Source organism: Electrona antarctica (genome assembly GCF_951216825.1).
Source record: "Electrona antarctica genome assembly, chromosome: 20".
Taxonomy (NCBI): Eukaryota; Metazoa; Chordata; class Actinopteri; order Myctophiformes; family Myctophidae; genus Electrona; species Electrona antarctica.
In genome coordinates, this window is record NC_136801.1 from 5,728,064 (window position 1) to 5,755,302 (window position 27,239).

At 43.0% G+C, this 27,239-nt stretch overlaps 1 protein-coding gene across 2 annotated transcripts in view; it reads left to right on the forward strand.

Moving 5' to 3' along the window:
- The window catches only part of prex2 (phosphatidylinositol-3,4,5-trisphosphate-dependent Rac exchange factor 2), a 218,828-nt gene that overhangs the window by 112,019 nt on the left and 79,570 nt on the right, over nucleotides 1-27,239 (forward strand). For both annotated transcript variants that reach the window (XM_079488991.1, XM_079488992.1), the window contains 4 exons: nucleotides 1,308-1,492; nucleotides 10,019-10,180; nucleotides 13,809-14,031; nucleotides 18,453-18,663. In XM_079488991.1, coding sequence (XP_079345117.1) covers nucleotides 1,308-1,492; nucleotides 10,019-10,180; nucleotides 13,809-14,031; nucleotides 18,453-18,663 — 781 coding nt within the window. The remainder of the gene's footprint in view (nucleotides 1-1,307; nucleotides 1,493-10,018; nucleotides 10,181-13,808; nucleotides 14,032-18,452; nucleotides 18,664-27,239) is intronic.

The window sequence follows — 27,239 nt, forward strand, 5'->3', positions numbered from 1 at the left end:
CAATGACCAGTGCATGCGCAAACCATCCATTTGGTAACAATTTCTGCTCCAGGTCATTGTGGATGTAACCCAGGTTTGTGCACAAAAACACAAGTGCGGAAACACAACGCTTTTTTTCTGCCTGCCTTTCCTGAATTGAACCAGCAATAACTTTCAACACGGCTCCAACGACTCCATCTGGAGCGCGTTAGGCCCCGAGCGATCACCCCCCCCCCATCTAGCTCATCAAGTGTTAACCCCCCCCCCCCCCACACACACACACACACACACACACACACACACACACACACACACACACACACACACGGACGCACACACGGACGCACACACGATTTATGGAGCTCATAGAGGGTAAACCAGGAAAGCTGTTCCCTTCATAGCAAATGGCTCAAGAGTGGGATTTATTGGCATATTAAGTCATCGCATTAGTACAGAGCTGGTTAACCAAATGAATTTGGAATTGCTCATCAATCTCTGAGGAAACGGGCGCAAAGAGCCATGAGCAGAGGGTCTCCTTTTTTCCTAAAATGAGCTACAGATACCAGTTTGGTGGTCTGTCTGGATCCATCTACAGATACCAGTTTGGTGGTCTGGATCCATCTACAGATACCAGTTTGGTGGTCTTGGATCTGGATCCATCTGAAGCACCACATTTTGTGCCGTGATGATGGCGCTTACCATGAAATGTAATAACATCGTTAGTGTGTCTTTGCGAGTTTGTGTGTGTGTGTGTCAGCGAGTGTGTGTGCTCATCTTTGTGTTTGAATGTTTGTGTGCATGACTTTTGTTTTTGTCTGAACCGGTATTATATTATATGTGACCAGATTTGCCATCGCGCAAATTCCAGCTTTTCACCAGAGGAGAAAAACTTTTCCAAAATGAGTTAATAGCACAGGCAGACTCTTCACATACTAGAGCATGTCTGAAATGAACACTGACACTTCATGTCTGAAGTGTCAGAGCCGAAATCGACATGTAAATGCCCAAACATGTAGCTAGGTGTAATGTTAGAGTCCACAGAAGTGAACCTTTCAAACCTGTTTTCTCAACTCGCTGTTTTCTGCAGACATTACTCTATAAGCCATATCTCCAAAACTGGTGGGTCAAACTGAACAACCAATATGTCAATTTGAAGCTATGATTCCCTGCTTTCATATGACATGAAGAAACGAAAATTCAATGGCAATCCCTCAGTCAAATTTAGTCACATATGTGTATTGTACAGTAGTCCTACAGTAGGTGCCTCGCCCTCATGTGTCTAAACTCTCTAAAGTCTCTCGTATTCTACATTTTGTCTCTACGCACAGAGGTGATGGACAAGTTCAACACCATCGCCATCATCGACGGGAAGAAGGACCACGTGAGCCTGACCGTTGACAACGTCCATCTGGAGTACGGCGTGGTGTACGAGTACGACAGCACGGCCGGCATCAAGTGCCACGTGCTGGAGAAGATGGTGGAGCCCAAGGGATTCTTCAGCCTCACTGCCAAGGTATGAATAGTATCTAAAAAGAAGTCATATATATTTAATTATATCTAATAAAGTGACTGGAGAAGATGGTGGAGCCCAAGGGATTCTTAAGCCTCACTGCCAAGGTATGAACAGTATCTAAAAAGAAGTCTTATATATTTAACCCATTTTGGGCGGGAACCCCTTTTGGTGTTAGCATTATGTTATGCTTTAGCTATTGAAAAACAGCAGATCTACAAGCTCATAGCGCGCCACCGAGTGGCGCGCTACGAGCATGTAGGTCTGCTATTTTCGAAAAATCGAAGAACCACTGACATAGAAACATGGCTTTTTCAGAAAACTGTCAGGATGTAGAAGACATTTTTAGAATCTGATCTCAGGTCAAAATGGGTTAATTATATCTAATAAAGTGACAATGGGCCTAAAATGGATGACCAGCCTGCAACCTATAAATTCCCCTAAATGGGGGAGAGTCAACAGCCTGGATGTGCAAGGAAAGGGAAAGGAAGGAGCCATTTTTCTTTTTTGGAATAAACTTTCATAATAAGCGTGTGTCATCATTGTCCTGACATCCAATCATAAATATTGATAATGAAACCGTGGTAGAGTCACAGTAATAAACTCTGATCTACGACGGCAGTGCGCCGGTGCCAGCAGCTCACGATATACAGTAACTCTCCCTCTCGTGTACAATGATATACAGTAACTCTCCCTCTCGTGTACTATCACACGGTGTTTGACAGTGTTTGATACTGATCGCTGTGCATCAAGGGCATGAGGCAGGTCTGTGTGCAGCAAAGCAAAGCAAAAGCAAAGTTCTTTGTTTACCCAGGGTGAATGGACTAAGCTCGACGAACCCCCATCTGAAAATATGTTGTTCCAGGGACCCCGACAGAAGCAAAGATTTGAGTTAAAAATGTCCGCTGTGAAAGTATATATATTCAAAGATTTGCACGCACATTTTCACTATTCAAAAATAGCAGACCTACAAGCTCGTAGCGCGCCACTCGGTGGCGCGCTATGAGCTTGTAGATCTGCTATTTTTCAATAGCTAAATTATAACAATGTTTAAAGGGGTTCCCGCCCAAAATGGGTTAAGGCATAAAATGGTATATATAGGGAAATAAAGAATAGAAATACTAAAAGACATAATTAAAAAATACAATGCATGAGAGAATACAGATTTCTGCTCTATATGCTGCACACTGTCCGTACCGGCTGTCCGCAATAAAATGGTATTCATCTGGAGTCGGACTAGAGTTTTGCTGATGCCAGAGCCATCGCTTTGTGCTTTGACATTATGAAAATATCCCTGTGTTTTCTATCTGTGTTTGCTGTGTAGGGAAAGATGCGATGGGGGGGGGTTTGACAATTCGATTACCTCTTAGGTGATGAATAGTGGTGTTGGGTTTTTAGCACCTTAGAGCTGGGGCTGGCTTTATGAGGGATAGTATAACCCATGTTGGGCGGAACCCCTTTTGGTGTTAGCATTATGTTATGCTTTAGCTATTGAAAAATAGCAGATCTACAAGCTCATAGCGCGCTATGAACTTGTAGGTCTGATATTTTTGAAAAATCGTGAAAATGTGGCCCAAATGTTTGAATATTATATATTCTTTCAGAGCGAAACAGTTTTTATCTCAAATATTTGCTTCTGGAAGGTCCCCTGGAACAACATATTTTCAGATGGGGGTCGGCAGCCAAATACATATATTTTTGGGCGTCCTTGACATGACATACTGAGAACCACTGATATAGTAAATAAAAACGTCTGGGTTTCCGAGGCTACTGATATGTAGTAACATGAGGTTTTTCAGAAAACTGTCGTGATTTAGAAGACATTTTGTAGAATCGAGCTCAGGTCTAAATGTGATAATGAAGACATAAACAACACCCCCCTGCCTCTTCCCCTTCCTGCAGGCTACAGGGGAGCAGGAGAAGAAAAATCATAACAGTTTGTGAAACCGAATCATTTTTGGCTTTTCTTTTCTTATTTTTTACTAAATCTTTTTTTTCCCCCTTTTATTGTGGCGGGCGGTGAATTCCACTGAGCACACTTTAGAGTGGAGCAGCTTTTCAGTCACTGTCCAGTGACTGTCCATAATCATGACAGTCATGCTAACCATGGTGCTCGTAATGTACTGGACGTCATGTGAACCTTTCCTGTGTTTCGTTCTCATTGCCGTGGCTTGCTATGACGCCTGCATTTCCCCAGTGTCATCTGACATTGATTGGTGGATTTTCTCCGTGCATGGACAACATGAAGCTGCTACCCAAATCACACATACACACAACACAACACAACGACTCACAACACATTATTCATTCATTATATTCAGTGTTGATAGATGCATACATTCATTCATATACTCTATCCACTGACAGTTTGTACATATATTAATTCATATACTGTATATGCATTGTTGTCATATGTTGTATTCATGCTGTAGTGTAAACCATGGTATGCATGTATATTCACCCATATGCTCATTGATGGTATAGACTATTCATTCTTATATTTGCTTGGTTTGGTTATTGACTCCTATACTCTTTCTTAGCCCTGAAACATGACCGTCATAATCATGACAGTCATGCTATAACCATGACGCTCGTAAATGTACGGACGTCATGTGAACCTTTCCTGTGTTTCGTTCTCATCGCTGCGGGGCTGCTATGACGCCTGCGTTTCCCCAGTGTCAGCTGACATTGATTGGTGGATTTTCTCCGGTTGCAGACTGTGCTGTGTAGCGAACCTAGCTTCTCTCTCCTCTGATGATTGAGGGGCTTGATATCAGCTGACAGGTTTACAGCAGCAGTTTTAACAGGACGTGGGGTGGGCGTGTGTGGGTGCGTGCGTGCGTGCGTGAGTGCGTGCGCGCGCGTGCACGAAGGCTGAGCTGAACTCGTCCCAACAGTGGTGTTCTGAGATTGGTTGATGTTTATTTAAACAGACAAGAAGGAGCAGACGCACCTTGGTGTTTTAACTATTGAAAAACAGCAGATCTACAAGCTCATAGCACGGCACCGAGTGCCGCGCTATGAACTTGTAGGTCTGCTATTTTTTGAAAAATCGTGAAAATGTGCCTCAAATCTTTGAATATATATTATTACAGACTTACAGAGTGAACATTTTAACTCAAATCTTTGCTTCTGGGTTGGGGTCCCTGGAAGAACATATTTTCAGATGGGGGTTCTTGACATGAAATATTGAGCACCACTGATACAGAAACGTGAGGTATTTCAGAAAACTGTCAGGATTTAGAAGACATTTTTTAAATTTCGACGTCAGGCCTAAATGGTTAAACAGACCAGAAGGAGCAGACGCACCTTGCACATGCATGCATGCACGTTTGAGTGAACACTTACACACGTACATGTAGACATGTAGTCTTAGTCATGGAATAATTATCAGAAAATAATGTCCAATCTGTGAATAAATGCCTTTACCAAGAAATCTCTTCACCAATGTGTTTGTGAAGGTGTCTAGTAACACATCTCACAAAGACTGGTTGAATAATTCAATTTCCCTATCTAGGGGAATCTGTGACAGCTGCTGAAAGTTGGGATACCATTAATCATTTAAAAATTAATCATTTTTCATGATTCTGAATCTATTGCAAGCATTTGTTTTGCATGAAAAAACACTCCTTGGGCTAAAAACGTCCATAGCCACTTTTCCAGGTGATCGCAATGTGAAGAATTCACAGATTCTTTTAATATCCCCTCATTCTAGAGTCTACATGTTCAAACTAGGGATGTCCCGATACACTTTTTTCGCTTCCGATCCGATCCCGATACCTCAATTTCTGTGTTAGCCGATACCGATACCGAATAGCGATACTAGTGTCGTGATCTCATGTTGTGTTTATAGCTATCTAGCTATATATCTCGTGTTGTGTTTATAGCAGACTCCTCACTCAAATGTGCACTTGCAGTTTGGGCAACTCCAAAGCAAACTCCACATGTCCCAACATTTTATTTACCTGCCATAGTGTCAACCCCTTACCCCTGTGTCGGATCTGTGGTTAGACTGGCATATTCACCGATACCGATATGACCCGATATGACAAATAAGGGCCGATCCGATACTTTTCCCGATACCAATACATCTCTAGTTCAAACACACGCATTATGCTTGAAAACACCCACACTCTCAAACGCATTACCCTGCATATGCCAAATAGCTTGATAAACAGCATCTCTTGAATTTTATCTCTTGAATTGTGAATCATGCCACGGAGCATCCATCATGATGGATTAACAGACATTACAAGATTTGCTCATGTCGCAAAGCGATCACGATTGATGACCCTTGACTTGTGTTATCTTTAAAAGCACAGATGAAATGCCAAACAGTCACACGTGGGAGTACACAATTCAGTCATTCTCTTGACATCCCCTCCAACGAAAGATTTATCTTCCCTAATCCTTTGCAAAGTACAAAGTAATTTTTTGTATTATATTAGACAAACATCTGCCCCAGAAGCCCACATTGTCCTTTGAGGAGCTGCGTGATGTTGAATTTTAATATCGCCAACACAGTTGGGTGCATTATTTTTCTTGTGCCTCTCAGTCTCTTTCCTGCTGTTACATTTCCTCCCCTGTCTTTCACTCTGCTCGGGCAGGCATCTCATTAGAACTCTTTGTGATCTTTTCTCTCTTTTGTTTCTCTTGTCCAGTATGTGTGTGTGTGTGTGTGTGTGTGTGTGTGTGTGTGTGTGTGTGTGTGTGTGTGTGTGTGTGTGTGTGTGTGTGTGTGTGTGTGTGTGTGTGTGTGTGTGTGTGTGTGTGTGTGTGTGTGTGTGTGTGTGTGTGTGTGTGTGTGTGTGTGTGTGTGTGTGTGTGTGTGTGTGGGGTCTCTGGATGAGCGGTAGGTGCTCGGTCTAACTTTGGTTACATTGGGAGCTAGACCGGGATAAGGCTTTTCTGGTGGTGGGTACAATAGCCTAAAAGCTGGTACACACCTTAGAGTATATATTAATAGAGACGGCACTGGATTTCTCCTCCCATCCACTTGCATTAAGTTGCTCAAAAGCGCATGAGGCGATTTCACTCCTCCTTCCGGGTAGGAACAGAGTGCATTCTGGGATGGATTTGGTCCAAACACATGAATGATATGAAACAGCGTTCACGTGTCATCATGAACATGCACAATGATAGTCAACGGACCAGCGCGCTCATGTGTTTGGGCCAGCGCTGCAATACCAAATTCGGCCACTATGTCCATTTCGCCTCAGGGTTTCCTCTGGGTGCTGTATACTGTCTCTATTCATATATACTCTAAGGTACACACCAAGCTGCTGTCAATTGGGCTGTTGATGAGCATCTGTGCCTGGAAATTGGTCGCATAATGTGCAGAGTGTATTGTGTCATCAGTGGTAGGCAGCCAGGCATTCATGGGGGCCAATCACCTGATTAAGTATGTTGCGCCGGCATGCGTTGAGGATGGGAGGAGAGATTTGACAGACATCCTATTATTTGTAATAGTGTAACTCCTGTAGCGAGTTTAAAAGCTCACTGATCATCGTGTTAAGCCTTTGCAGTTTAATTACTCGGTATTAATAACTCATTACAACTCACTTCATTCATTACAGAATCATTATTTTTGAGAGGGGTATATATACATATAACATTATTCATTCATGTCACCCAGTATGTTAGATTAAGATTTATATCTTCCAAGTCAGGCGCAGAACGGTGCCATCAGCTGATTGTGAAATTATTATTGTCTTTGCTGTTTGAGCAACTTTAAACCCGTCACCCAAGATCATTTCTTGACCTAGCCCATTACATTCTTGACCTGCGATCAGATTCTAAAAATGTCTTCTAAATCCTGACAGTTTTCTGAAAAAGCTATGTTTCTATGTCAGTCGTTCTTTGATTTTTCAAAAATAGCAGACCTACAAGCTCATAGCAGATCTGCTATTTTTCAATAGCTAAAGCATAACATAATGCTAACACCAAAAGGGGTTCCCGCCCAAAATGGGCTAGTTGCAGTTACGGTAATTAGGACGAGGTAACTTGGTCTGTAGGCCTTTAACCCATTTTGGGCGGGAACCCCTTCTGGTGTTTTAAAGCATTATGTTATACTTTAGCTATTGAAAAATACATCTACAAGTTCATAGCGCGGTGTGTGTCTGCTATTTTTGAAAATGTGCCTCAAATCTTGAACATTTTAACTCAAATCTTTGCTTCTGGGGAGGTCCCTGGAGGCTGGAATAACATATTTTCAGATGGGGGGGAGGTCCTTGACATGAAATATTGAGCACCACAGATACAGAAACATAAGGTTTTTCTGAAAACTGTCATGATTTTGAAGATTTCTTTTTAAATTTCGACATCAGGCCTAAATGGTTTAAGGGATTCCCTTTGAATGTGCAGTACTTTTGCCACATGGGAAAACCAGGTTTGGTTACATACATTAATTAGAACGAAAAAACATCGCATGGATGCACCTGGGACGTATCCTCACTCGGTGATGTATGCCAAGGTCATCAGGGTTTCGGGTCTCGCAACTTCATACGAGAAGTTGCATACATTACGTCCCAGTAGCTACCCTCAATCAGTCCCTCAATCAATAGGGAAAGACCAGCTGGTTCCGTTGCTCCGGAACTACCCCACCGGGACTGGGAGGTGGAACATTCTGGCGCGTGGAAGGACTAGGCTCTTTGGGGCTGACTCCTGTCCGGGCCCCTCCAACGTCTCACCAGGTCCACTCCTGCTCTCACCAGGTCCAGGACCTGTGCGTTGCACCAGACTCCCAGCACCAGACACTTAATTCAGGAGTGGTAGGATTCTTGAGCCGCAATGGTTCTGCAGGCTCCGCCTGGGCAACGGTGGTACTGCAGGCTCCGCTTGTGGCTTGAATGGCCCTCCTAGAGGCCTCACCGTGGGTTTGTTGGGCTTCCTCCTCACGGAAGACACACAGGGTGGGGCGCCGCCAACCCATACTGTTCCCGGTTGCAGTCTCTACATTCCGGCTGTCACCCGTCTCTCCGGTGGTCACCAGACTATTCCTGGTTGTCACGTAGTCTATTCCTATGAGTCACTATAAATGGAATAACTAGAACGAAAATACATGGATGCACCTGTGGTCTTCACTGGCACTTAAAAGGAAACAACATGCTACCCTGTTCACATACAAAGCACTATGGCAAACTACCACCTGTATTTGACATTTCAGCTGCTAGAACCCTAATACCTCAAGTTCTGGTATACCAGATCTCAACTAGATATGCTTTTGTTGAAGGTACCAAAAACCTCTTCTAAACTGGGAGATACTGCCTTCAGGGTACATCACATGCTCCACGTCTATGGAATATCTGTCAAGACAAGTTGAAGCTGGATGTCCTTGTTTCATATGCTATTTTTAAAATAATTTTAACTGACCTCACACTAGACAATTTACAGTTTACAATTTAGGCATTTAGCAGATGCTCTTAATCCAGAGCGATTTACATTAAGCAAGAACAAAAAGCATGGGAATACATCACATATGTCAAATGCATTTATCGCGAAACATGCGTAAGCTAAGAACGTAACTAGAACATATCTGTATAATGACACTATACATATAAACTATAACTAGAACATATCTATATAATAACACTATACATATAAACTATACATATATGCTATACTATGCTGTACATATATACTATGAAGTGCTATGACTACATACAATGCACTTATTGTGCTGTCTACTACATGACATGCTATAAGTCTGTTTCAAATGCTATATAAGTCTAAGAAGTGCTGTCTAAGGGGGTAGGATAAGTGCTATGGGCCATGATGGAGTCTGAAAAGGTGGGTTTTCAGACTACGGCGGAAGATGGAAGGCGTATGCTCCTGCTTTTTGTAATACGTGGTTTTAAGATTCTGATTCTGTTTCTGTTTTCTGGTGTGTTTGTCATTAATGTAAAATCATTGCTGTAAATGTTCTTTGTTTGTATTCAGGGCGCCATTGAAAAAGAGACCTTGGTCTCAATTGGATTCCCCTGAAATAAAGGTTTCAATCAAAACAAAACCTGGGACGTATCCTCAGTAATTACTAGTAATAGTTACACAATATAATATGACACTGTTTATTTATTTCAGTCTCTATCTACCGTAGAAAGTTGCACTTTCGTTTCCTTTTTTTTTACCTAATTGAATGTTTTATAAATCAGCAATCCTGGTAACTATTTCATTTTCCAGTGGAGGCAAAAAAAGGAAATGCTGCAGCAAATTCAACTATTACCGTAATTTAGTCATAGGTTCCAATCCCATTACAGTTGCTATACCGCCAGAGTGGCCCAATTTGAGTTTTAGTTTTACAGATTTAACTAAGCATTATGTTATACTTTAGCTATTGAAAAATAGCAGACCTACAAGCTCATAGCGCGCCACCGAGTGGTGCGCTACGAGCTTGTAGGTCTGCTATTTTTGAAAAATCTTGAAAATGCGGCACAAATCTTTGAATATATATTCTTTCAGAAGACTTATATATATATTTTTTTACGTCAGGCCTAAATCTGCTTGCCCCGTTGCTCTCTCTGTCCCGTACAGATCCTGGAGGCGCTGGCGCGTAACGACGACGCGCTGGTACAGATGTGTGGCAGGCTGAGCTCCAGCTGTGACGTGATCCCGGAGGAGCTGCAAGTGCGCTTCAGTGCCATGTGTGGCGAGAGGGTTGAGCACATCAACCGACGTATCACCAACTACAGGAAGGTGAACGCACTGACCATACTGTACTATGTAGGCCTACTGTACACCTGTAACCTTGTCATCTCTAAACCGTAATATGTTTCTGATGGCCAGGCAGCCACCACCGGTTTCAGTGAAATAACCATAGATATATATAAGAAAGCTAGATGGCTCACCCGCGCTCTGGCCAATGGAGAGCGACGTCGCTACGTGGCGGCCCGGCCATCTTACCTCGGGGCCACATAACATTGTGTCTATGGGGCATGTACTTTTAAATAACCACAACTTGCTCAATTTTCAACCGATTTTCAAACGGTTTGGTTTGTTATAAACGTCAGAGACGTCCGCATACTTATGTGCTTTTATACGACATTCATATAAAAGAAACTAAATTAAGCAGATAAGCGTCCTGAATCATAGCCACGTTGACAACGTTTGTAATAAACCAACCCGTTTGTAAATCCGTCAAGATTTGAGCGAGTTATGACTGTTTTTGTTTGAGCTGCCATTGAACATACTGTACTGTAGCCCCGAAGTAAGATGGCCACCGGGTGAACGACGTCAGAAACTCCACCTTGAGCCATCTAGAGTTTATATATATCTATGGAACTAACCACTAATCAGTGGGAAAGTGTTGTAATCACACATCTGCTGCATTCTGTGCTCTAAGCTATTAGTGGCCTAATAAATGCAATGAGGTTTCAGACAGCGGGACAAGTGGCTGTAATGATCAGCACTCACTATAACACAGCTGCATAATTGAATACTTAAGTGTTTCTCTTCCGGAGATTAAAACACAGGTGTATTCACTAAAAGTAAGGTCATTTTAGATTAAAGTGTATTTTTTAAGCCACATTTTTTCAAGTGCAACATTTATTCACAGAAGCCGTTCAATGAGGCTCAGGTGGTGTAATTAATCTCCAGGTTTCAGCTCTGCACCAGAGACAGGTTTATTTACAGGACTCAGTCCTGAGCATTCTGTTGTGCTCTGTCCCCTACTATGGCTGTGAACCACACCTACACATCCAAAAGAGCCAAGACACTGTTGAAAGTTCCTTCTGCACCCATACATTTGTGACCAGATTTGACTGAGAGACTGCCATCGCGCAACTAATTACAGCTTTTCACCAGAGGAGAAAAACCTTTTTTTTATTTTTTCAAAATGAGTTAATGGCACAGGCAAACTCTTCACATACTAGAGCATGTCTGAAATAAGTGTTAGAGCTGAAATCGACATGTAAATATGAAATAAATGCAGCTAGGTGTAATGTTAGAGACCACAGAAGTGAACCTTTCAAGCCTGTTTTCTCAACTCGCTGTTTTCTGCAAGACATTACTCTATAAGCCACATCTCCAAAACTGGTGGGTCAAACTGAACAACCAGTATGTCAATTTGAAGCTATGATTCCCTGCTTTCAGATGACATGAAACGGAAATAAAATAAAACAAATCCAATGTGACAGATTCATGAGAAAGAAGACATAGAAAAACATGTCCTTGGATACGTATTTACTCACAATGTCCGAATGCATCAGACTTGACAAACAAGACGAATCATAACATCAACAAATGTTGAATGCTGCCGCAAAAATGTAATCAGTTCTTTTTTTGACCTGCTGTGGAAATGTCATTTGGTCATAATTTTGGTGTGTGTGTGTGCGTGTGTGCATGTGTGCGTGTGTGCGCGTGTGTGCGTGCGTGCGAAGGTAAATATACTCTGAGTGGTTGAGTACGCAATGTGCTGTATGTATTCTTCATTTGGTACATCTGTAAGCAAGTATCCGTCAGTAATGCATTGTGTGAGAGAGAAAGAGCGAGATGGGGGGGGGGGGGGGGTCCTAACTCAACATTAGAGAGTGGACCTTGCATTAATTACCAGTGGGTTATAAATAGACCTGAACAGTCACACAGCCAGAGGACTGGTGTTGGTTACGAATCCCCTCCTGCTCTGGTGGTGCATTCCTTTTCAGACTCCTAGACAGAAACGAGGGGTGGGGTGGGGAGGGGTGGGGTGGAGGAGGGATGGAGCTAATGACAGAGAGAGAGGAGGACAGAGAGGGGGCGAGAAGAAATGCAGAGAAACACAGGAAGAAAGAGAGAACCTGGTCCACAGCAGGGGAGGTTAAACTCCAGAGAGAGAGAGAGAGAAGACACACAAGAGCTGCGTTAAGTCTCTTAACGTCCCCGAGAGGGGTTTCAGCCCTGTGATCCATCTGGACTATACTGTACTGTATCTACCAGCTTGGAGGACCAGCTCTGTGCTGCATGAGCCCTTCTTAGATAACCCAGTCAAAATGTTTGGCTTAAGCCGCTTAGCTAACGTATACATTGGCTCGTGTTCTGACGGCCTGAGTTGCCAAAATGTTGATTCCAGCTATCACGACGGCTTATAGCATAATGTCACATGACGGGCAATGACGGGATGCAGGCCTTGTGACAGAGGGAGGGTTCACTGCAAGTGCACAGAGGATTGTTCATAGGAAGAATGTATGGGTTGTGGTTATGTTCTATATCAGCTGCATTCGATTAAGGCACTCTCACGGTCTATTGTACTTGTATGCATGTAGATGCTATCTCATTGCATGTTAGGGATACCACCCTTGGTTTCAAGCAAGGGTGGGTATGTTTCCGTGCGTCTCTTCCGATTTGGCACAGTTCTCAGGCATTCATACAGTAAGCCAGCCCCGAGGGATGTTTGTCTTTCTTATTGCAGCATATACAATATGCGTACATCATATACTGAAATCTTATCTCAAAGAGTATGAATTTGTTTCTCCAAGCACTGTGGTGTTTTCACTAGGAAGAGGTGGTTCATGTCTCAGTGAGAGATGTATTTTATTATCGCTCATATTTCAAATAAGCCATCGGTTCCTCTGCAACAAATCCAAAACACGTAGAAAACTCTCTGGAGGTTGTTGAGTCACAAACTGTAACACCAGAGCATTGAACATACGGTACATGTAGCACGTTGCCGTCACTAACACAATATGTTACAAGCCAGAGCAGATGGACAGACATGCTGCTGTCATGACAGAGGCTCCTGAGTGTGGGTTGGATTGCAGATTTATCCGGTGTGTATCGATTAAAGGGTTAGTTCTGATTTTTGGATTAAGTAGTTCCGGTCATTTGGTCGTAGTGGTTTGTTCCTGCAATCCACAGAATTGACAAGATCCCTAGTGTGTAGTCTATATTTCTCACATTGTATAAGCAACTTTGCCCAATAACGACATTTGGCAATAATTAACCCATTTTGGGCGGGAACCCCTTTTGGTGTTTCAAGCATTCTGTTATACTTTAGCTATTGAAAAATGGCAGATCTACAAGCTCATAGCGCGCCACTCGGTGGCGCGCTATGAGCTTGTAGGTCTGCTATTTAAAAAAAAACTTAAAAATGTGGCACAAATCTTTGAATAGGTATATATTCTTTCAGAGCAAACATTTTTTTTAATTTTGAGGTCAGGCCTAAATGGGTTAAGTAGTTCCGGTCATTTGGTCGTAGTGGTTTGTTCCTGCAATCCACAGAATTGACAAGATCCCTGTGTAGTCTATATTTCTCACATTGTAAGCGACTTTGCCCAATAATGACATTTGGCAATAATTAACAATAATGGTAACTCCAACCTCATGTCTCCTCCATCCCATTCCCCGTCAGTTCTCTCGAGTGCTGAAGAACCGGGCGTGGCCGACCTTCAAGCAGGCCAAGACCAAGGTGTCTCCTCTGCACAGCAGTGACTTTTGTCCCACCAACTGCCACATCAACGTCATGGAGGTGTCCTACCCCTTGACCTCCACCTCGCTGGGCAGTGCCTTCGGGGTGCAGCTGGACAACAGGAAGAACACCCTGGAAAGGGGAGGACGCACCAGCACGGAACAAGGTGGGTGATAGGCATGTAACTGTAGCAGAGTGGCTCAGAGCCTCTGCCTGATGGCCTCAAAAGTCTAATATCTCCCCTGGTCCAAAGGGATGTCCCTTTGGTCTAGTGGTTAAGATGTTGGACTTTCACGCGGGAGGCCCGAGTTCGAATCCCGGGTGTTACATAACTATACACTCAACTCACGATACGATACGTATCACGATATGAGGTTCACGATACGATTTTTCATGATATTTTCAACAATTATTTTCCAGACAAATTACAGATTTTTTTCTTTTATGGTTTATCTTCCCCCCCAAGCTTTTTTCACAATTTTTATTTAACTACATTGCAAAAGTAACATTACTTTTCATGTAAAATTACGTAATTTCTGTGCAACAACTGTAAACATGCTTTCATGTTTAAACCTAGCTCGAGTTAACATTTCTTCTTTTCTTTGATGGCATCTTAGGATAGATGTAGACCTATTTGACAGTGCAGAAACATGCCTTCCTTGATAATGAGCATCAATAACGACCATCACCTGTGTCAGACACATACAGCTCCCCTCTGCAGGCCTCTACTACTGAAAGTGACTGCATGGAGTCTCTCATTTCTCTCCAAAAGCACGTGAATATGATGGACTTTTTTTTTAAATTTTAAATAGACATTCATTTTTTATAAATCGATACATATCGTCGGGATATAATATCGATATATATCGATATACGATATATCGTTACATGCCTAGTGGGTGAGGATAGCCTCAGAATGTACAACACTGTTGCGCAAAGACCCGCCCCCGCCTGCCTCGCTTGGATCTGGATTGTGTGCTTGTTTATTAGCCTATAATGTTTTATTTATTGGTAATAAATAAAACATCATAGTAAGTGTCAGCAGACCAAAACAATGGCGATTTATAAAATAGCCTACATTGAACCATTAGTTATCATTCTTGGTAACTCATCATTCAATGTGCTAATTGTTATGAGTCATAACAAATGTTTCAAATAACACTTTTTCCCTCATTTCATCATTTTATTTTGGGTTAGTGGGTTCAGTTTGCAAAACTTTTCTTGAGTTCATTATTCTTACAGATTGCTTTAGTCGCCATCGTTTTGGTCTGCTGCCACTTACCATGATACTGTATGAGGTTATTATTACACCAAGAAATAAAACATTATAATAAACAAGCACGCAATCCAGATCCAAGCGATCAGATGCAATACAACAGCACGTGTCTTTGCGCAACAGTGTTGTACATCCTGGGCCGTGGCTCAGTGGTCCAGGCACCTTGGCTGGTAATCCAGTCTCGCAGTGTGCCGCGGGTTCGACTCCCGATCCGACGGCCTTTACTGCATGTCTTCCCCCCATCTCTCTCCCCATTTCCTGTCAGCCTACTGTCTGTCTCTCCACACAAAATATAAAATAAAGGCGAAAGCCACAAAAAAAAACATTTAAACAGTGTTGTACATGAACAGGTGTGAGGATAGGGTGGGGAACAGCCCACTATCTTTCTCTTCCCTTACATGTAGCTCTTAAAATTTCTTCTGTAAAATGTCTTTTGTAGATCAAACTAGGAGCACATGGATATTGTCAGGCCACTATACGTACATGGGAAAATAAAGGGTGTTCATTTACCCACAATTCAAAGCAGGTGATGTTTTGTGTGGTGCACTATGGCAAAATATCAGTGGTGGAAAGTAACTAAGTACTTTTACTTAAGTACTGTAATTGGAATTTGTACTTTACTTGAGTATTTCCAACTTCCAATACTTTTACTTCTACTCCACTACATCTCAGAGCCAAAATTTGTAATTTTACTCCACTACAATTATTTGAAAACTTGAGTTACTGGTTACTTTGGCGATTTTAATTTTGATTAGAAAGCATACATTAACCACTTCAACCCTATACATTTCGGCCATCTGAAAATAGCCGATCTACAAGCTCACGATGCGTCGCAACGCAATGCATTGTGAGCTTGTAGATCGGCTATATTCAATAGATTTTTTACACATTTTTAACTTGTGAAATGGCACATTCTGCACAATGAGTACTTTTACTTTTAGTACTTTAAGTACATTTTGATGCCGATACTTTTGTACTTTTACTCAAGTACATTTTCAATTCCATTTTACTTGTAACGAAGTAGTTCTAAATTGCAGTATTGGTACTTTTACTTAAGTAAAACAATTGAGTACTTTTTCCACCACTGCAAAATATCCAGTAGTCCAATAGAAACGAGAAGGCCTCACTCAGACCTTTACTGCATTGCTGTATGCTTGTTGGATGAATGTTGTGTAGTGTCATGGCCGCCCCAATGCATTTCCAATGGAAGTCACATGGTTTGTAGTCCACATTTTGGACTACAAGCTGTTGTATGGCTTTCGGCTGTGTTTCGACTGCGCCCCTCCCCCTCATACAACACAAGTGTTGTGTCAGACCATGTGACTCCCATTGGAAATGCATTGGGGCGGCCATGACACTACACAACATTCATCCAACAAGCATACAGCAATGCAGTAAAGGTCTGAGTGAGGCCGAAGACCGGTAGAAGGGATGTGTGGGAAATGCTGCATAAACTATTTTGGCAGTTTCTTGTTTCCCAAGCTATACTGTACACATACTGTACAGTATGTCTTTGAGGCAGAAAGCTCACAATTAATGAAGAGTTGGTTTAAATTTGATTAAAGATGTAGCTAAATAGGCAATTGTATATTTTCACAATACTGTACAGTAATTCTAATGAGATCTCCGCAGCCTCTTCAAGATATAACTCCCCATTTCCAGTCAACTTAGAATGGCTATCTTGTTTTACTTCTCTACTGAGAAATCATATCCAGTTCTTCCCCCATCCCCTAATTAATCCATTTTGGGCGGGAACCCCTTTTGGTGTTAGCATTATGTTATGCTTTAGCTATTGAAAAATAGCAGATCTACAAGCTCATAGCGCGCCACCGAGTGGCGCGCTATGAGCTTGTAGGTCTGCTATTTTTGAAAAATTGAAGAACGACTGACATAGAAACATAGCTTTTTCAGAAAACTGTCAGGATTTAGAAGACATTTTTAGAATCTGATCTCAGGTCAGAATGGGTTAACTATTGACCCCAGCTTTATTTCACTTGAACAACGTGTATATATAGACCCTACTGCATAATGTCGGCCATTGTTTGAGGGTCCCAGTGCGACCAAAATCCCCCGTTTATGTGGGTTGCATAGCAACATACAGTACCCAAAATGTGACTTCCCTGGCTGGCATTGTGCCATTTGGCGAGCGCCACACACACACACACCTTGTGTATGTAGTGGTGGCTCACAATAGAGCGTTGTAGTCCCGCCCCCTTTCATGACGACGCCAGGCCCAGGAAATGAATCCCAATGCATTTTTCCCCGTATTTATTTAAAGACCTTGTAAGCGTCGTACGAAGCCAACTTGAGTCGTGACAAATCATGACAACAAACACAATATTTTGGACCAAACAAATAATTACAAAGAAGAAAAACAACAAAAAAAAGTGTTGTAACCTTCCGTTTTATTTTACTTTCTAATTCTTTGCTTGGCCCAAAACATTGTGTTTGTTGTCATGATTTGTCACGACAAGAGTTGGCTTTGTCCGTGGCGTAAACGTCTTTAAATAAATACTTTCTGAAAAGTCTATGGAGGAAAATGAACAGGGATTTATTTTCCGGGTCTCTCTAGGGGGCGGGACTGCGACGCTCTATAGTCCTGAATCTCAACACTGACAGGATGCTACTAAATTGACACTGGATTTTGCTGTGTATTTTGCTGTGTGTTTTTGCTGTGTGTTTTTGCTGTGTACAGTATGACTCTGATCCTTGAACTCCTACTGTACAGTAAATGTACATTTATTTTGTCTATCTTGTGTTGTGCTCATTATGTCTTAATCTTAGTATCTATCGTTTTATACAGAAAGCTTAAAGGACCACTTCACCACTTTTCAACCTATCTTCATATAATAGGTCCTCACTAATAATCATGATAAAATGGCACGATTTCTTTCTACTCAGTCTGTGTCTCATAGGAGGGCTGTGGGCAGTTTAGAAATCTAAACAATATTTCTTTACAAAAATTTTCATTATCGTGAGAACGATGGCTTCCATTTTCGCATTGCAACTTTTCAGGACTAGAAAGCCTGCAGTTTCTATTAGCTTGTATTCCCCATCGATGATGTCACTGGAGGACGGTTTCTGAACTGCCCACAGCCCTCCTATGAGACACAGACCGAGTAAAAAAAAATTGCGCCATTTTTTCATGATTATTAGTGAGGACCTATTCTATGAAGATAGGTTGAAAAGTGGTGAAGTGGTCTTTTAATTGGCTTAATTATTTCTTACATTTTGAGTTATTCCACAGGGTGTAAATGTTTCTCTGAGATCGACCCATAGCTTTTGGTACTGTGTGTTTTCCCCTCTCTCAGGAGGAAAGCTCAACCCCATGGTCCATGTCCAACACACCATCACCAGCATGGCCGCCCCGTCGGGCCACAGCCTGGGCAGGACGGAGGGTCACGGCCTTCGGTTCCTTCTGCGGGAGGAAGACCTGCTCACCCTGGACGCCTATCAGAAACTGCTCACCAAGCTCACCACCGTCGTCAAGGAGATGGAGACCCACGGTGCCCAGATCCACGAGTGAGTAGATGATTGGAATACTGCTAGTGCACACAGTACACACCGACCAATACGTCTGAGGCATAGTGTCGGGGGCTTTTGTCCCTTTTGTGCCCATATATAGAGATGTCTGTCTGTCTACCTGTGTCCCTTTTATGGCCATCACTCCGTGCTGCTCCTGTTCGTATCTTACTATGAGAGAGCTAAGCAATGGCCGCCGCTGTTTGTTTGTCTGCTGTCGAGAACATCCGGGTAAACATCCGGGTGCACGTTGCGTTACACCACAGTTGGTTGCCTAACTTACATGTTGCTCATTAATACTTTCAGCGCCATTGCTGAAGTCCTTTGTCAATATTGAAGCCTAATTTTGATACTGACGCTTAACGCCATTGCCGAAAGACCTTTGTCAATTGCGCTTTTATAGTGCATTCATTCGGTCGAGCTATAATGCTACTTACGTTAGCATCGGGTAGCTAGCTGTTGTTGTCACAAGACTCCGTCGCCCATCTTAGATCATCGGCACCATAAGAATCCATTCTATCCCTTTCTTTCAATCGCCTGTATCTCCTATTCCTTGTCCCAGATGGCATTTTTGGTCAAAACAACGTTTCTTTGACGGCACAGAACTGACGATCTGGAGCTCACCAGAGCTCCGGTCTGGATTCACAATGAAAACAAGGCCTGCCCAGCTCCGTGTAAATTCCTAACTTATGACTACCGCTATTGGAGCAGAAATGGCGGCTTTTCAAAATAAGAGCTCAAATTAAAAAAATGCTGGCGTGAATTAGATCCTAATTTTTCAATAAATGATGAAAGGGTTAATAACAGTGTCATGCATGCTGGGAAGCAGTAACTCATTTCAATGGGCCACAGTTCTCTGTGCAACATCGCGTACACTACCTTCACATCCTCAGAATGACGAACTTCAAGACTCTGACCACAACTCCATCATGGACACAATGAACTTCATTCAATAAGGACTCAGGAGACACGGACACGACGCGGAGGAACTCCATCATGGACGGATGGAAGCATACTCCAAGCCAATTTCTATTTACATCTGCCTTGAGTACACCACAAAATACATACATCAATAATATGATTTATTAAATAATATTAAATAATGTTAATTCGCATAACCCACACTGTACACAATTTGGTGTTCATATATTAGAACGGGTAAGGGACGATGATAATGTTAAGAAAATATGCTCGAATTTGAGTTTAACCCATTCTGGGCGGGAACCCCTTTTGGTGTTTTAAACATTGTTATAATTTAGCTATTGAAAAATAGCAGATCTACAAGCTCGTAGCACGCCACCGAGTGGCGCGCTACGAGCTTGTAGGTCTGCTATTTTTGAAAAATCGAAGAACGACTGACAGAAACATAGCTTTTTCAGAAAACTGTCAGGATGTAGAAGACATTTTTAGAATCTGATCTCAGGTCAAAATGTGTTAACGTTTGCTCCATGAAACAGTGGGGCAAATTGATCCAGCCCTAAACACCTAGAGAGGCCTGCTGTTCCTGATGGAAGGAGATGGCCTCCCATTGATTCTATTTCTTTAGAAAATTGTCCTTTGAAACACGAGAGTCTCATAAAACGAGCTGTAACTGTAGAGCTCTGTCTGTCCGGTGTGCTGCACCTGGCACTTAACATGCATACGCTGCAGTGGCCATTACTCAAGCGCGTGCGTGCGTGCGTGCGTGGCCTGCGTGCGTGCGTGGCCTGCGTGCCCTGCGTGGCCTGCGTGCGTGCGTGCGTGCGTGCGTGCGTGCGTGGCGTGCGTGCGTGCGTGCGTGGCGTGCGTGCGTGCGTGCGTGCGTGCGTGCGTGGCGTGCGTGTGTGCGTGCGTGCGTGCGTGCGTGTGTGTGTGTGTGTGTGTGTGCGTGCGTGCATGTGTGCAATTCCACATGCATGTTTGTCTCAGAGAGGGGGAGCAAAGAGGAAAAGAGAGTAAGTACTTTAAAGGATGTGCACTACAATTTGGGCACACAATTTGTGTCTGAGGGCTCGTGCGCTCGTTGATGGATGTGTGTGTATGGGCATGGATTTACTGCTCGCAGTAACGTGCACGCGTGTGTGTTAGACCAAAGTGCTTCCTGGCTGGCCAGTCCGTGCTCTGCGCTGTGTTGACGGGTTCATTGTTTTGTGCCACAGACAGGAAATGGGAAACACTGCCCGCCCCTCCCCCCCTCCGAACAGGAAGTGCAGACTCAATGAAGGGCGTGTCAGGAGGCCAGGTGCCCTCTCTGGAAATGCCATTCATCTAGACCACTGGTTCCCAGTGGTTTCGTGTCAAGGACCCCCAAATTAACATTTATTAGGCCACGGACCCCCCATTTGAAAACATATGCCAGTGACCACGATAAGGGAGGATTTTTACGGCTCTAGCGGTGATTCCGAAACATATTAATTTCATGGACCCCCCAGTTTCACACGTATTATGCTACGGACCCCCGATTTAATGGCATTTCTATCTCTGGTCCCCCAATTTATATTGTAAAACCACTGTTAATTTAACGTGTACAAATGGAACCAAAACCCGTCAGGGTCCATTTGGTTCCATTTGTACACTCTCTGAGTTACAGACCCATAAGGGTCCATTTGGTTCCTAACTAGCTGGGGACCCCCTGGAACTCCCTGAAGTACCCCTGGGGGTCCCACTTTGGGAACCACTGGTCTAGACCACACAACACAGACACATTCTGGGTGTAGGACCCATGCAAAAAAAAACAATAGTATTTCTAATTCCAAATATTAAATCTATTTACGATATGCCTCTGCAGCCGTGATTAACCCATTTTGACCTGAGATCAGATTCTAAAAATGTCTTCTACATCCTGACAGTTTTCTGAAAAAGCTATGTTTCTATGTCAGTCGTTCTTTGATTTTTCAAAAATAGCAGACCTACAAGCTCGTAGCGCGCCACTCGGTGGCGCGCTATGAGCTTGTAGATCTGCTATTTTAAAATAGCTAAAGCATAACATAATGCTAACACCAAAAGGGTTTCCCGCCCAGAATAGGCTAGACCACACAACACAGATGCATTCTGGGTGTAGGACCTATGCAAAAAAACAATAGTATTTCCAATTCCAAATATTAAATCTATTTACGATATGCCTCTGCAGTCCGTGATTAATGTGAGCCTGGCTGGTGGTCGAGAGAAAAAAACCTTTTGGATGTTCTGTTTCTGCAAACCATGAGACACATAATTGATTGTCAACATTTTCTGAACCCAAAAAATAAATGTCATAACATTTTGAGATGCGGAACCAGGGATTCATATTTTCCATAAAACTTTGAACCCCGGGAGGGATGACTGGAAGTGACGATGGAGGGCTCGTCTGTCTGAGGACGACCTAGAGAGAGAAAAATATGTATGGGAACGGGAAATGAAGCCATTATCTCACCACCTGTCTTGAGGAGATAAAGGCATGGATGAGCAATAACTTCCTTCGGTTAAACACTAACATCCCCTTCTCCTCCTCACTCACACATTTGGGCGTTGGGTTCAATGCTCTACCTGACTTTCAATGAACATTTAAAGCATCTGTGCCAAAACCATGCCTTCTATCATTTCACAGACATCTCCAAACTCTGGCCCCTTCTAACCCTGTCAGATACAGAGAATCTTGTATATGCCTTTAAAGCATCTGTGCCAAAACCATGCCTTCTATCATCTCACAAACATCTCCAAACTCTGGCCCCTTCTAACCCTGTCAGATGCAGAGAAGCTTGTCTATGCCTTTTTTATCCCTGGCAAGAGTATTCAGAAGCTGCGATACATCCAGAACGGCGCTGCCAGGATCACATGATAACACCCCATCCTATTCTCATTGCACTGCAGGCTCCCTGTCTGTTTCAGCCAGGCTCAACCACAAGGTCCTGCTAATTACCCATCATAACGGCATACATGGACATTCCCCTCCCTGCGTAGAAAAACTCATCACTCCACAAACCTCCACCCGCATCCTACTTTTTACTTTTACTTTATTTGTTTATTTGGACAGGACAATGCATATTAATGGACGTCACATGGACGTAAATACACCGGATATAGCACAGTTGCTAATTTTCATCCGCAGTCCTCACAAGAAACACAAAACGGAAAAACAGACAGTCAAACAGTGGAATACATTTACATAACTATTAATTACATAGGGAACACAGCATAAAAAAAAGAAATGCACCTAAAAAATGAATGGTTGCAGCTTTGGTTTTCAAGCAACCATTTTTTCAGATTGTATTTAAAAGAGGGAAATGTAGCACAATCCCTTAAACGCAGAGGAAGGCCATTCCATGCTACACAACCCTGTACTGAGAGGACAAAATCCTCAGATCTGCCAACAGCTTCCTCCTCCTGTTCCCCATGCCGACATGCGGTACCGAGCCGACATGCGATGAGCGAGGCGCCGTGCTGAAGCTTCCGATGAATCCGTAGCGTTTGAGTTGAGAATTTGGTTCTGCGTTCGGTCAATTCCTCCCAAAACGTCACCTGTTTGCACGTCTCGGGAGTGAGAATGTGTTGGGTTATTAGGGGTGTAACGATATAGTAACTGCATCGAAAAATCGATTTTAATTTCAAGAATTTAAGTATATCGAAATGAAAACAGCAACATTGACTATGTATCGTATCGTTTTGCAATGGAAATAATCGGTATCGAATCGTTTTGCTATGCAATTAATCGATTGTATCAATACTACATTTTTGTGCGTGGTATTTAGACCTTTTTAAAAGAAAAATTAAAAAGAGGGGTTTAATTACTTAATTTAAAATAATGTCAATGTATTTTAAATAGTTACTGTGTCGATTTCAAATCATTGAATCGTATCGTATCGGATCGCCATAATGAAGCAATATCGTCCATGTATCGTATTGTCAACCATGTATCGTGATACGTATCGTATCGCTGTTAAAATGTATGGTTACACCCCTAGTTATTAGAAGTCTCCACATAAAGACATGAGAAGTGGCTAGATGGAGCAGAGCTGTCACCCAGGCTAGGAGTGGCTAGATGGAGCGGAGCTGTCACCCAGGCTTGGCAATTATGTGTCGCGTCAACAGCAGGGTACCTAATGACTAGGTCTGGAGACATTTGGTCATGCTCCTGTCAGTGCCAATTAGCAGAGGCAGTTCCACGAATGGGCTGAGACGTGGCTTGTAACTGGATATTGACCTTTCTCACTTTTACACTCTCTACTCACGCAGCCAACCACGTGCACGTGCACACGCATACACGATACACATACACAGGCACACTTTAAAAAATTCAGAAGCTTGTTAATTAAGGGTGTGCAGTGAGGCCAATCATGGCCGTCCGTGTGACAACCTTTTGGCTGTAATGGAACAGTAGTCACAACCTGGCTACATTTAGTTTGACTTCTGGATGTGTTGGAGCGGCCATCGTGGGCTTGGTGACACCATAGGTCCACATTATGCCATCCATGACTGCCCTGCCAACATGGACTCGAGCAAGCAGTGAATCCACATTTCCATTGAGTATAGGTTTCCATGGCTCATCCCACTATTTTTCAAATACAAGTCAAATGCAGTCAAAAACATTTTTTGCAACTGAATGGCTGGAAAATGGAAACCCATTTTGGGCGGGAACCCCTTTTGGTGTTTTACCCCCTCAGGCCGGGAACCCATTTTGGGGCTCTGTACAGTATGTACAGTATTCAAAAATGTAAAAATGTTGATGCTGCTATATAAATAGTTTTTCAGAAAACTTAGGTCAGGTTTTAGAGGCGTTTTTAGAATCGGCCTCAGGCCTAAATGGGTTAAGAGTTTACATATAGTACACATAGTACATGCACCTTCCCTAATGATTATATCTGGTTTCAGTATTTATTTATGGTGTATTTCTATCTTTTATTAAGATTATTGTAGCAGTCAATTTATATTGGGGGTCGGGAGGGGGCGGGGGTCCCGAGACATTGCCAAAGCATTTCCGGGGGTCCCCGGCCAAAAACGTTGAGAATCCCTGGTCTGGAGAACCAATTAAATATATTTACCCAGAAATTGGTTATTACTGCATGGTCACTGCCAGAAATGATTTGACAGAACCCTCTGCAATACCACATCTTGGATTGATGTGTTAACCCATTTTGGGCGGGAACCATTATGTTATACTTTAGCTATTGAAAAATAGCAGATCTACAAGCTCATAGCGCGCCACCGAGTGGCGCACTACGAGCTTGTAGGTCTGCTATTTTTGAAAAAATCGAAGAACGACTGACATAGAAACATAGCTTTTTCAGAAAACTGTCAGGATTTAGAAGACATTTATAGAATCTGATCTCAGGTCAAAATGGGTTAAAAAACTATGACGGTCCTCAGTAAGTCATGTGAACTTGTACGGTCCACAATAGGCTGTGTTAACCTTTTGAGTGTTTGCTGTGGTAAAGCATTTTAAAATGCCTGTCCAGACTCTACTGCCTTCCTCCCTTGACTCTCAGTTTGTGTCTATCTATGGCTTTTGCTATCTGTTTGTTCCAGTTTCATTTAATTCTTGGCCCGTGTCATTATCTGTAAAACCTGCTGAATTATTCATTCCTATAACCCACCACACCACCCATGCCAGACACGCACACGCGCGCAAATGCTCGAGCACGCACACACGCACGCACCCACCCACGCACGCACGCACGCACGCACGCACACACACACTGTGTATTTTTCTTTGGGTCTTAAATCACTCTTTGGTGTGTGTGTGTGTCTGACTTTTAACCGCAACGAGGTTAGATGTACTGGGACATGTGACGTTGCCAACATTTCAGAGGTGATCTTTGTGTGTTGTGTGTCACAAACACATCCTCACTTCCCAAGCCCAAAGTCAAGTGGGGAAGTGTACAGTACAGTACAGTACAGTACAGTACATCCACTGGAATGTATGTGAATTATATCATGTCGAGTAATCCAGGGAAATAAAACAAGTGGACACTGAGTGATGGTTCGTTATGTAATTTCTTGGCGGACCTCAGAGGTAGTCTTATGCGTGAGCAGTGGCTTTTGAACTTCTGTCTTAGAACCGGAGTGGGGGGGGGGGGTCTGCTTTATATCATTAATCTCCTGCCTTCCGGTTTTAGAACAGTTAATCACACATGCCCCCTACACACACACGCACGCACGCACGCACGCACGCACGCACGCACGCACTCCTATTGTTACGTCTTGTGCACACAGCATACCAAAAATAGGGATATACCTGCTTGGCACTCAGCTCCTTGGGTTGGATCGTGGTGACTAGTCTCTGCGGCAGTCTCTGTGACTAGTCCAGGGCGTGTACTTAATGTACATCATACTAGCGTCATGTCCAGGGCGTGTACTTGTACATCCAGCGTCCTCACGCTATAAGGAAAACAGGAGATAGACTCCTGCCCTATGAACCTCAGTGCTCAGAGATAGACTCCTGCCCTATGAACCTTAGTGCTCGGCAAGGCTTACTTTGTTTAGTAAAAAAAAAAAAAAAGTTTAGCTTCTCAGACATGGTAGCAGGAAAGTAACCGTGATAAAAACAATAACTTAGTTGAAGTTGTATATCTAAAAAAAAAACTAAAACAAAAGTATATATCTCTGCTGTCTAGAAGAAACCCCTAACTAACTCCAAAATGTACATTTTTCAGGAAATGAAAAATACATCCAGCTCAAGTGGATTTAGGAGGTTTTTAATACTTTTCAATGGTTCAATATTTTTTAACCAACACACAGATGTAAAGGGTGTTCAATAGCACTGATTTATGAAAAATAGAGATGCTAAACGGGTAGTTAGCTGGTTTGGCAGATAGTTTAAGGATCCAATGGAGTTGAGTGGTTTTTGCCGGAAGCACTTTTTAATACTTTCCATTGGCTCAATGATTTATGCAAAAATGGAGTTAGGCGGTTTCTTCCGGACAGCAGCGATATTATACTCTAGTTGTCCTCCCACTCTCTGTGATTTCATTTTCTCTCATCCCCTCTGCTTGTGAAGTCTGTATTTACAGTGTGTGTGTAGTGTGTATGTATGTTGTCTCTAATGAGGCCTCTAATGAATGATTTCCTGACTGGCTGCTTAAGCTCTACCCTCATCATCTCCCAACGTATTCTCAGCTCAGCAGTTGAGATGAAAGAACCTGCAGATTTCCATTAACAACCTGGATGGATCTTGTGGCTGCTTGTGATGCTGTGATGCAGATGTGCTCATACTGTCGATTGAAGGCTGTTGATGTGCAATTTGGGAGCCTATAGAAGTGGATAACATTAACTGCATCAAGCAGCAAGACATTTGAGACCTGGGGATTTGCTTAGCTTAGTGCACTGGTGAACTCTCTCTCTCTCTCTCTCTCTCTCTCTCTCTCTCTCTCTCTCTCTCTCTCTCTCTCTCTCTCTCTCTCTCTCTCTCTCTCTCTCTCTCTCTCTCTCTCTCTCTCTCTCACCCACCCACCCCCCTCCCTTTCTTTCATCCTCCCCTCCATCCCTGCTCTGCTCTGAGCTCTGATCCAGTCATTGTTATTCTCCCCCTCCACTCCATCCGATGCCCCGTGCCCCAATGGCCCCAAACTGTGCACACTTCCTTATTAACTGGTAGCCAATGAGAGGGCCCGGAGAGATTCTCC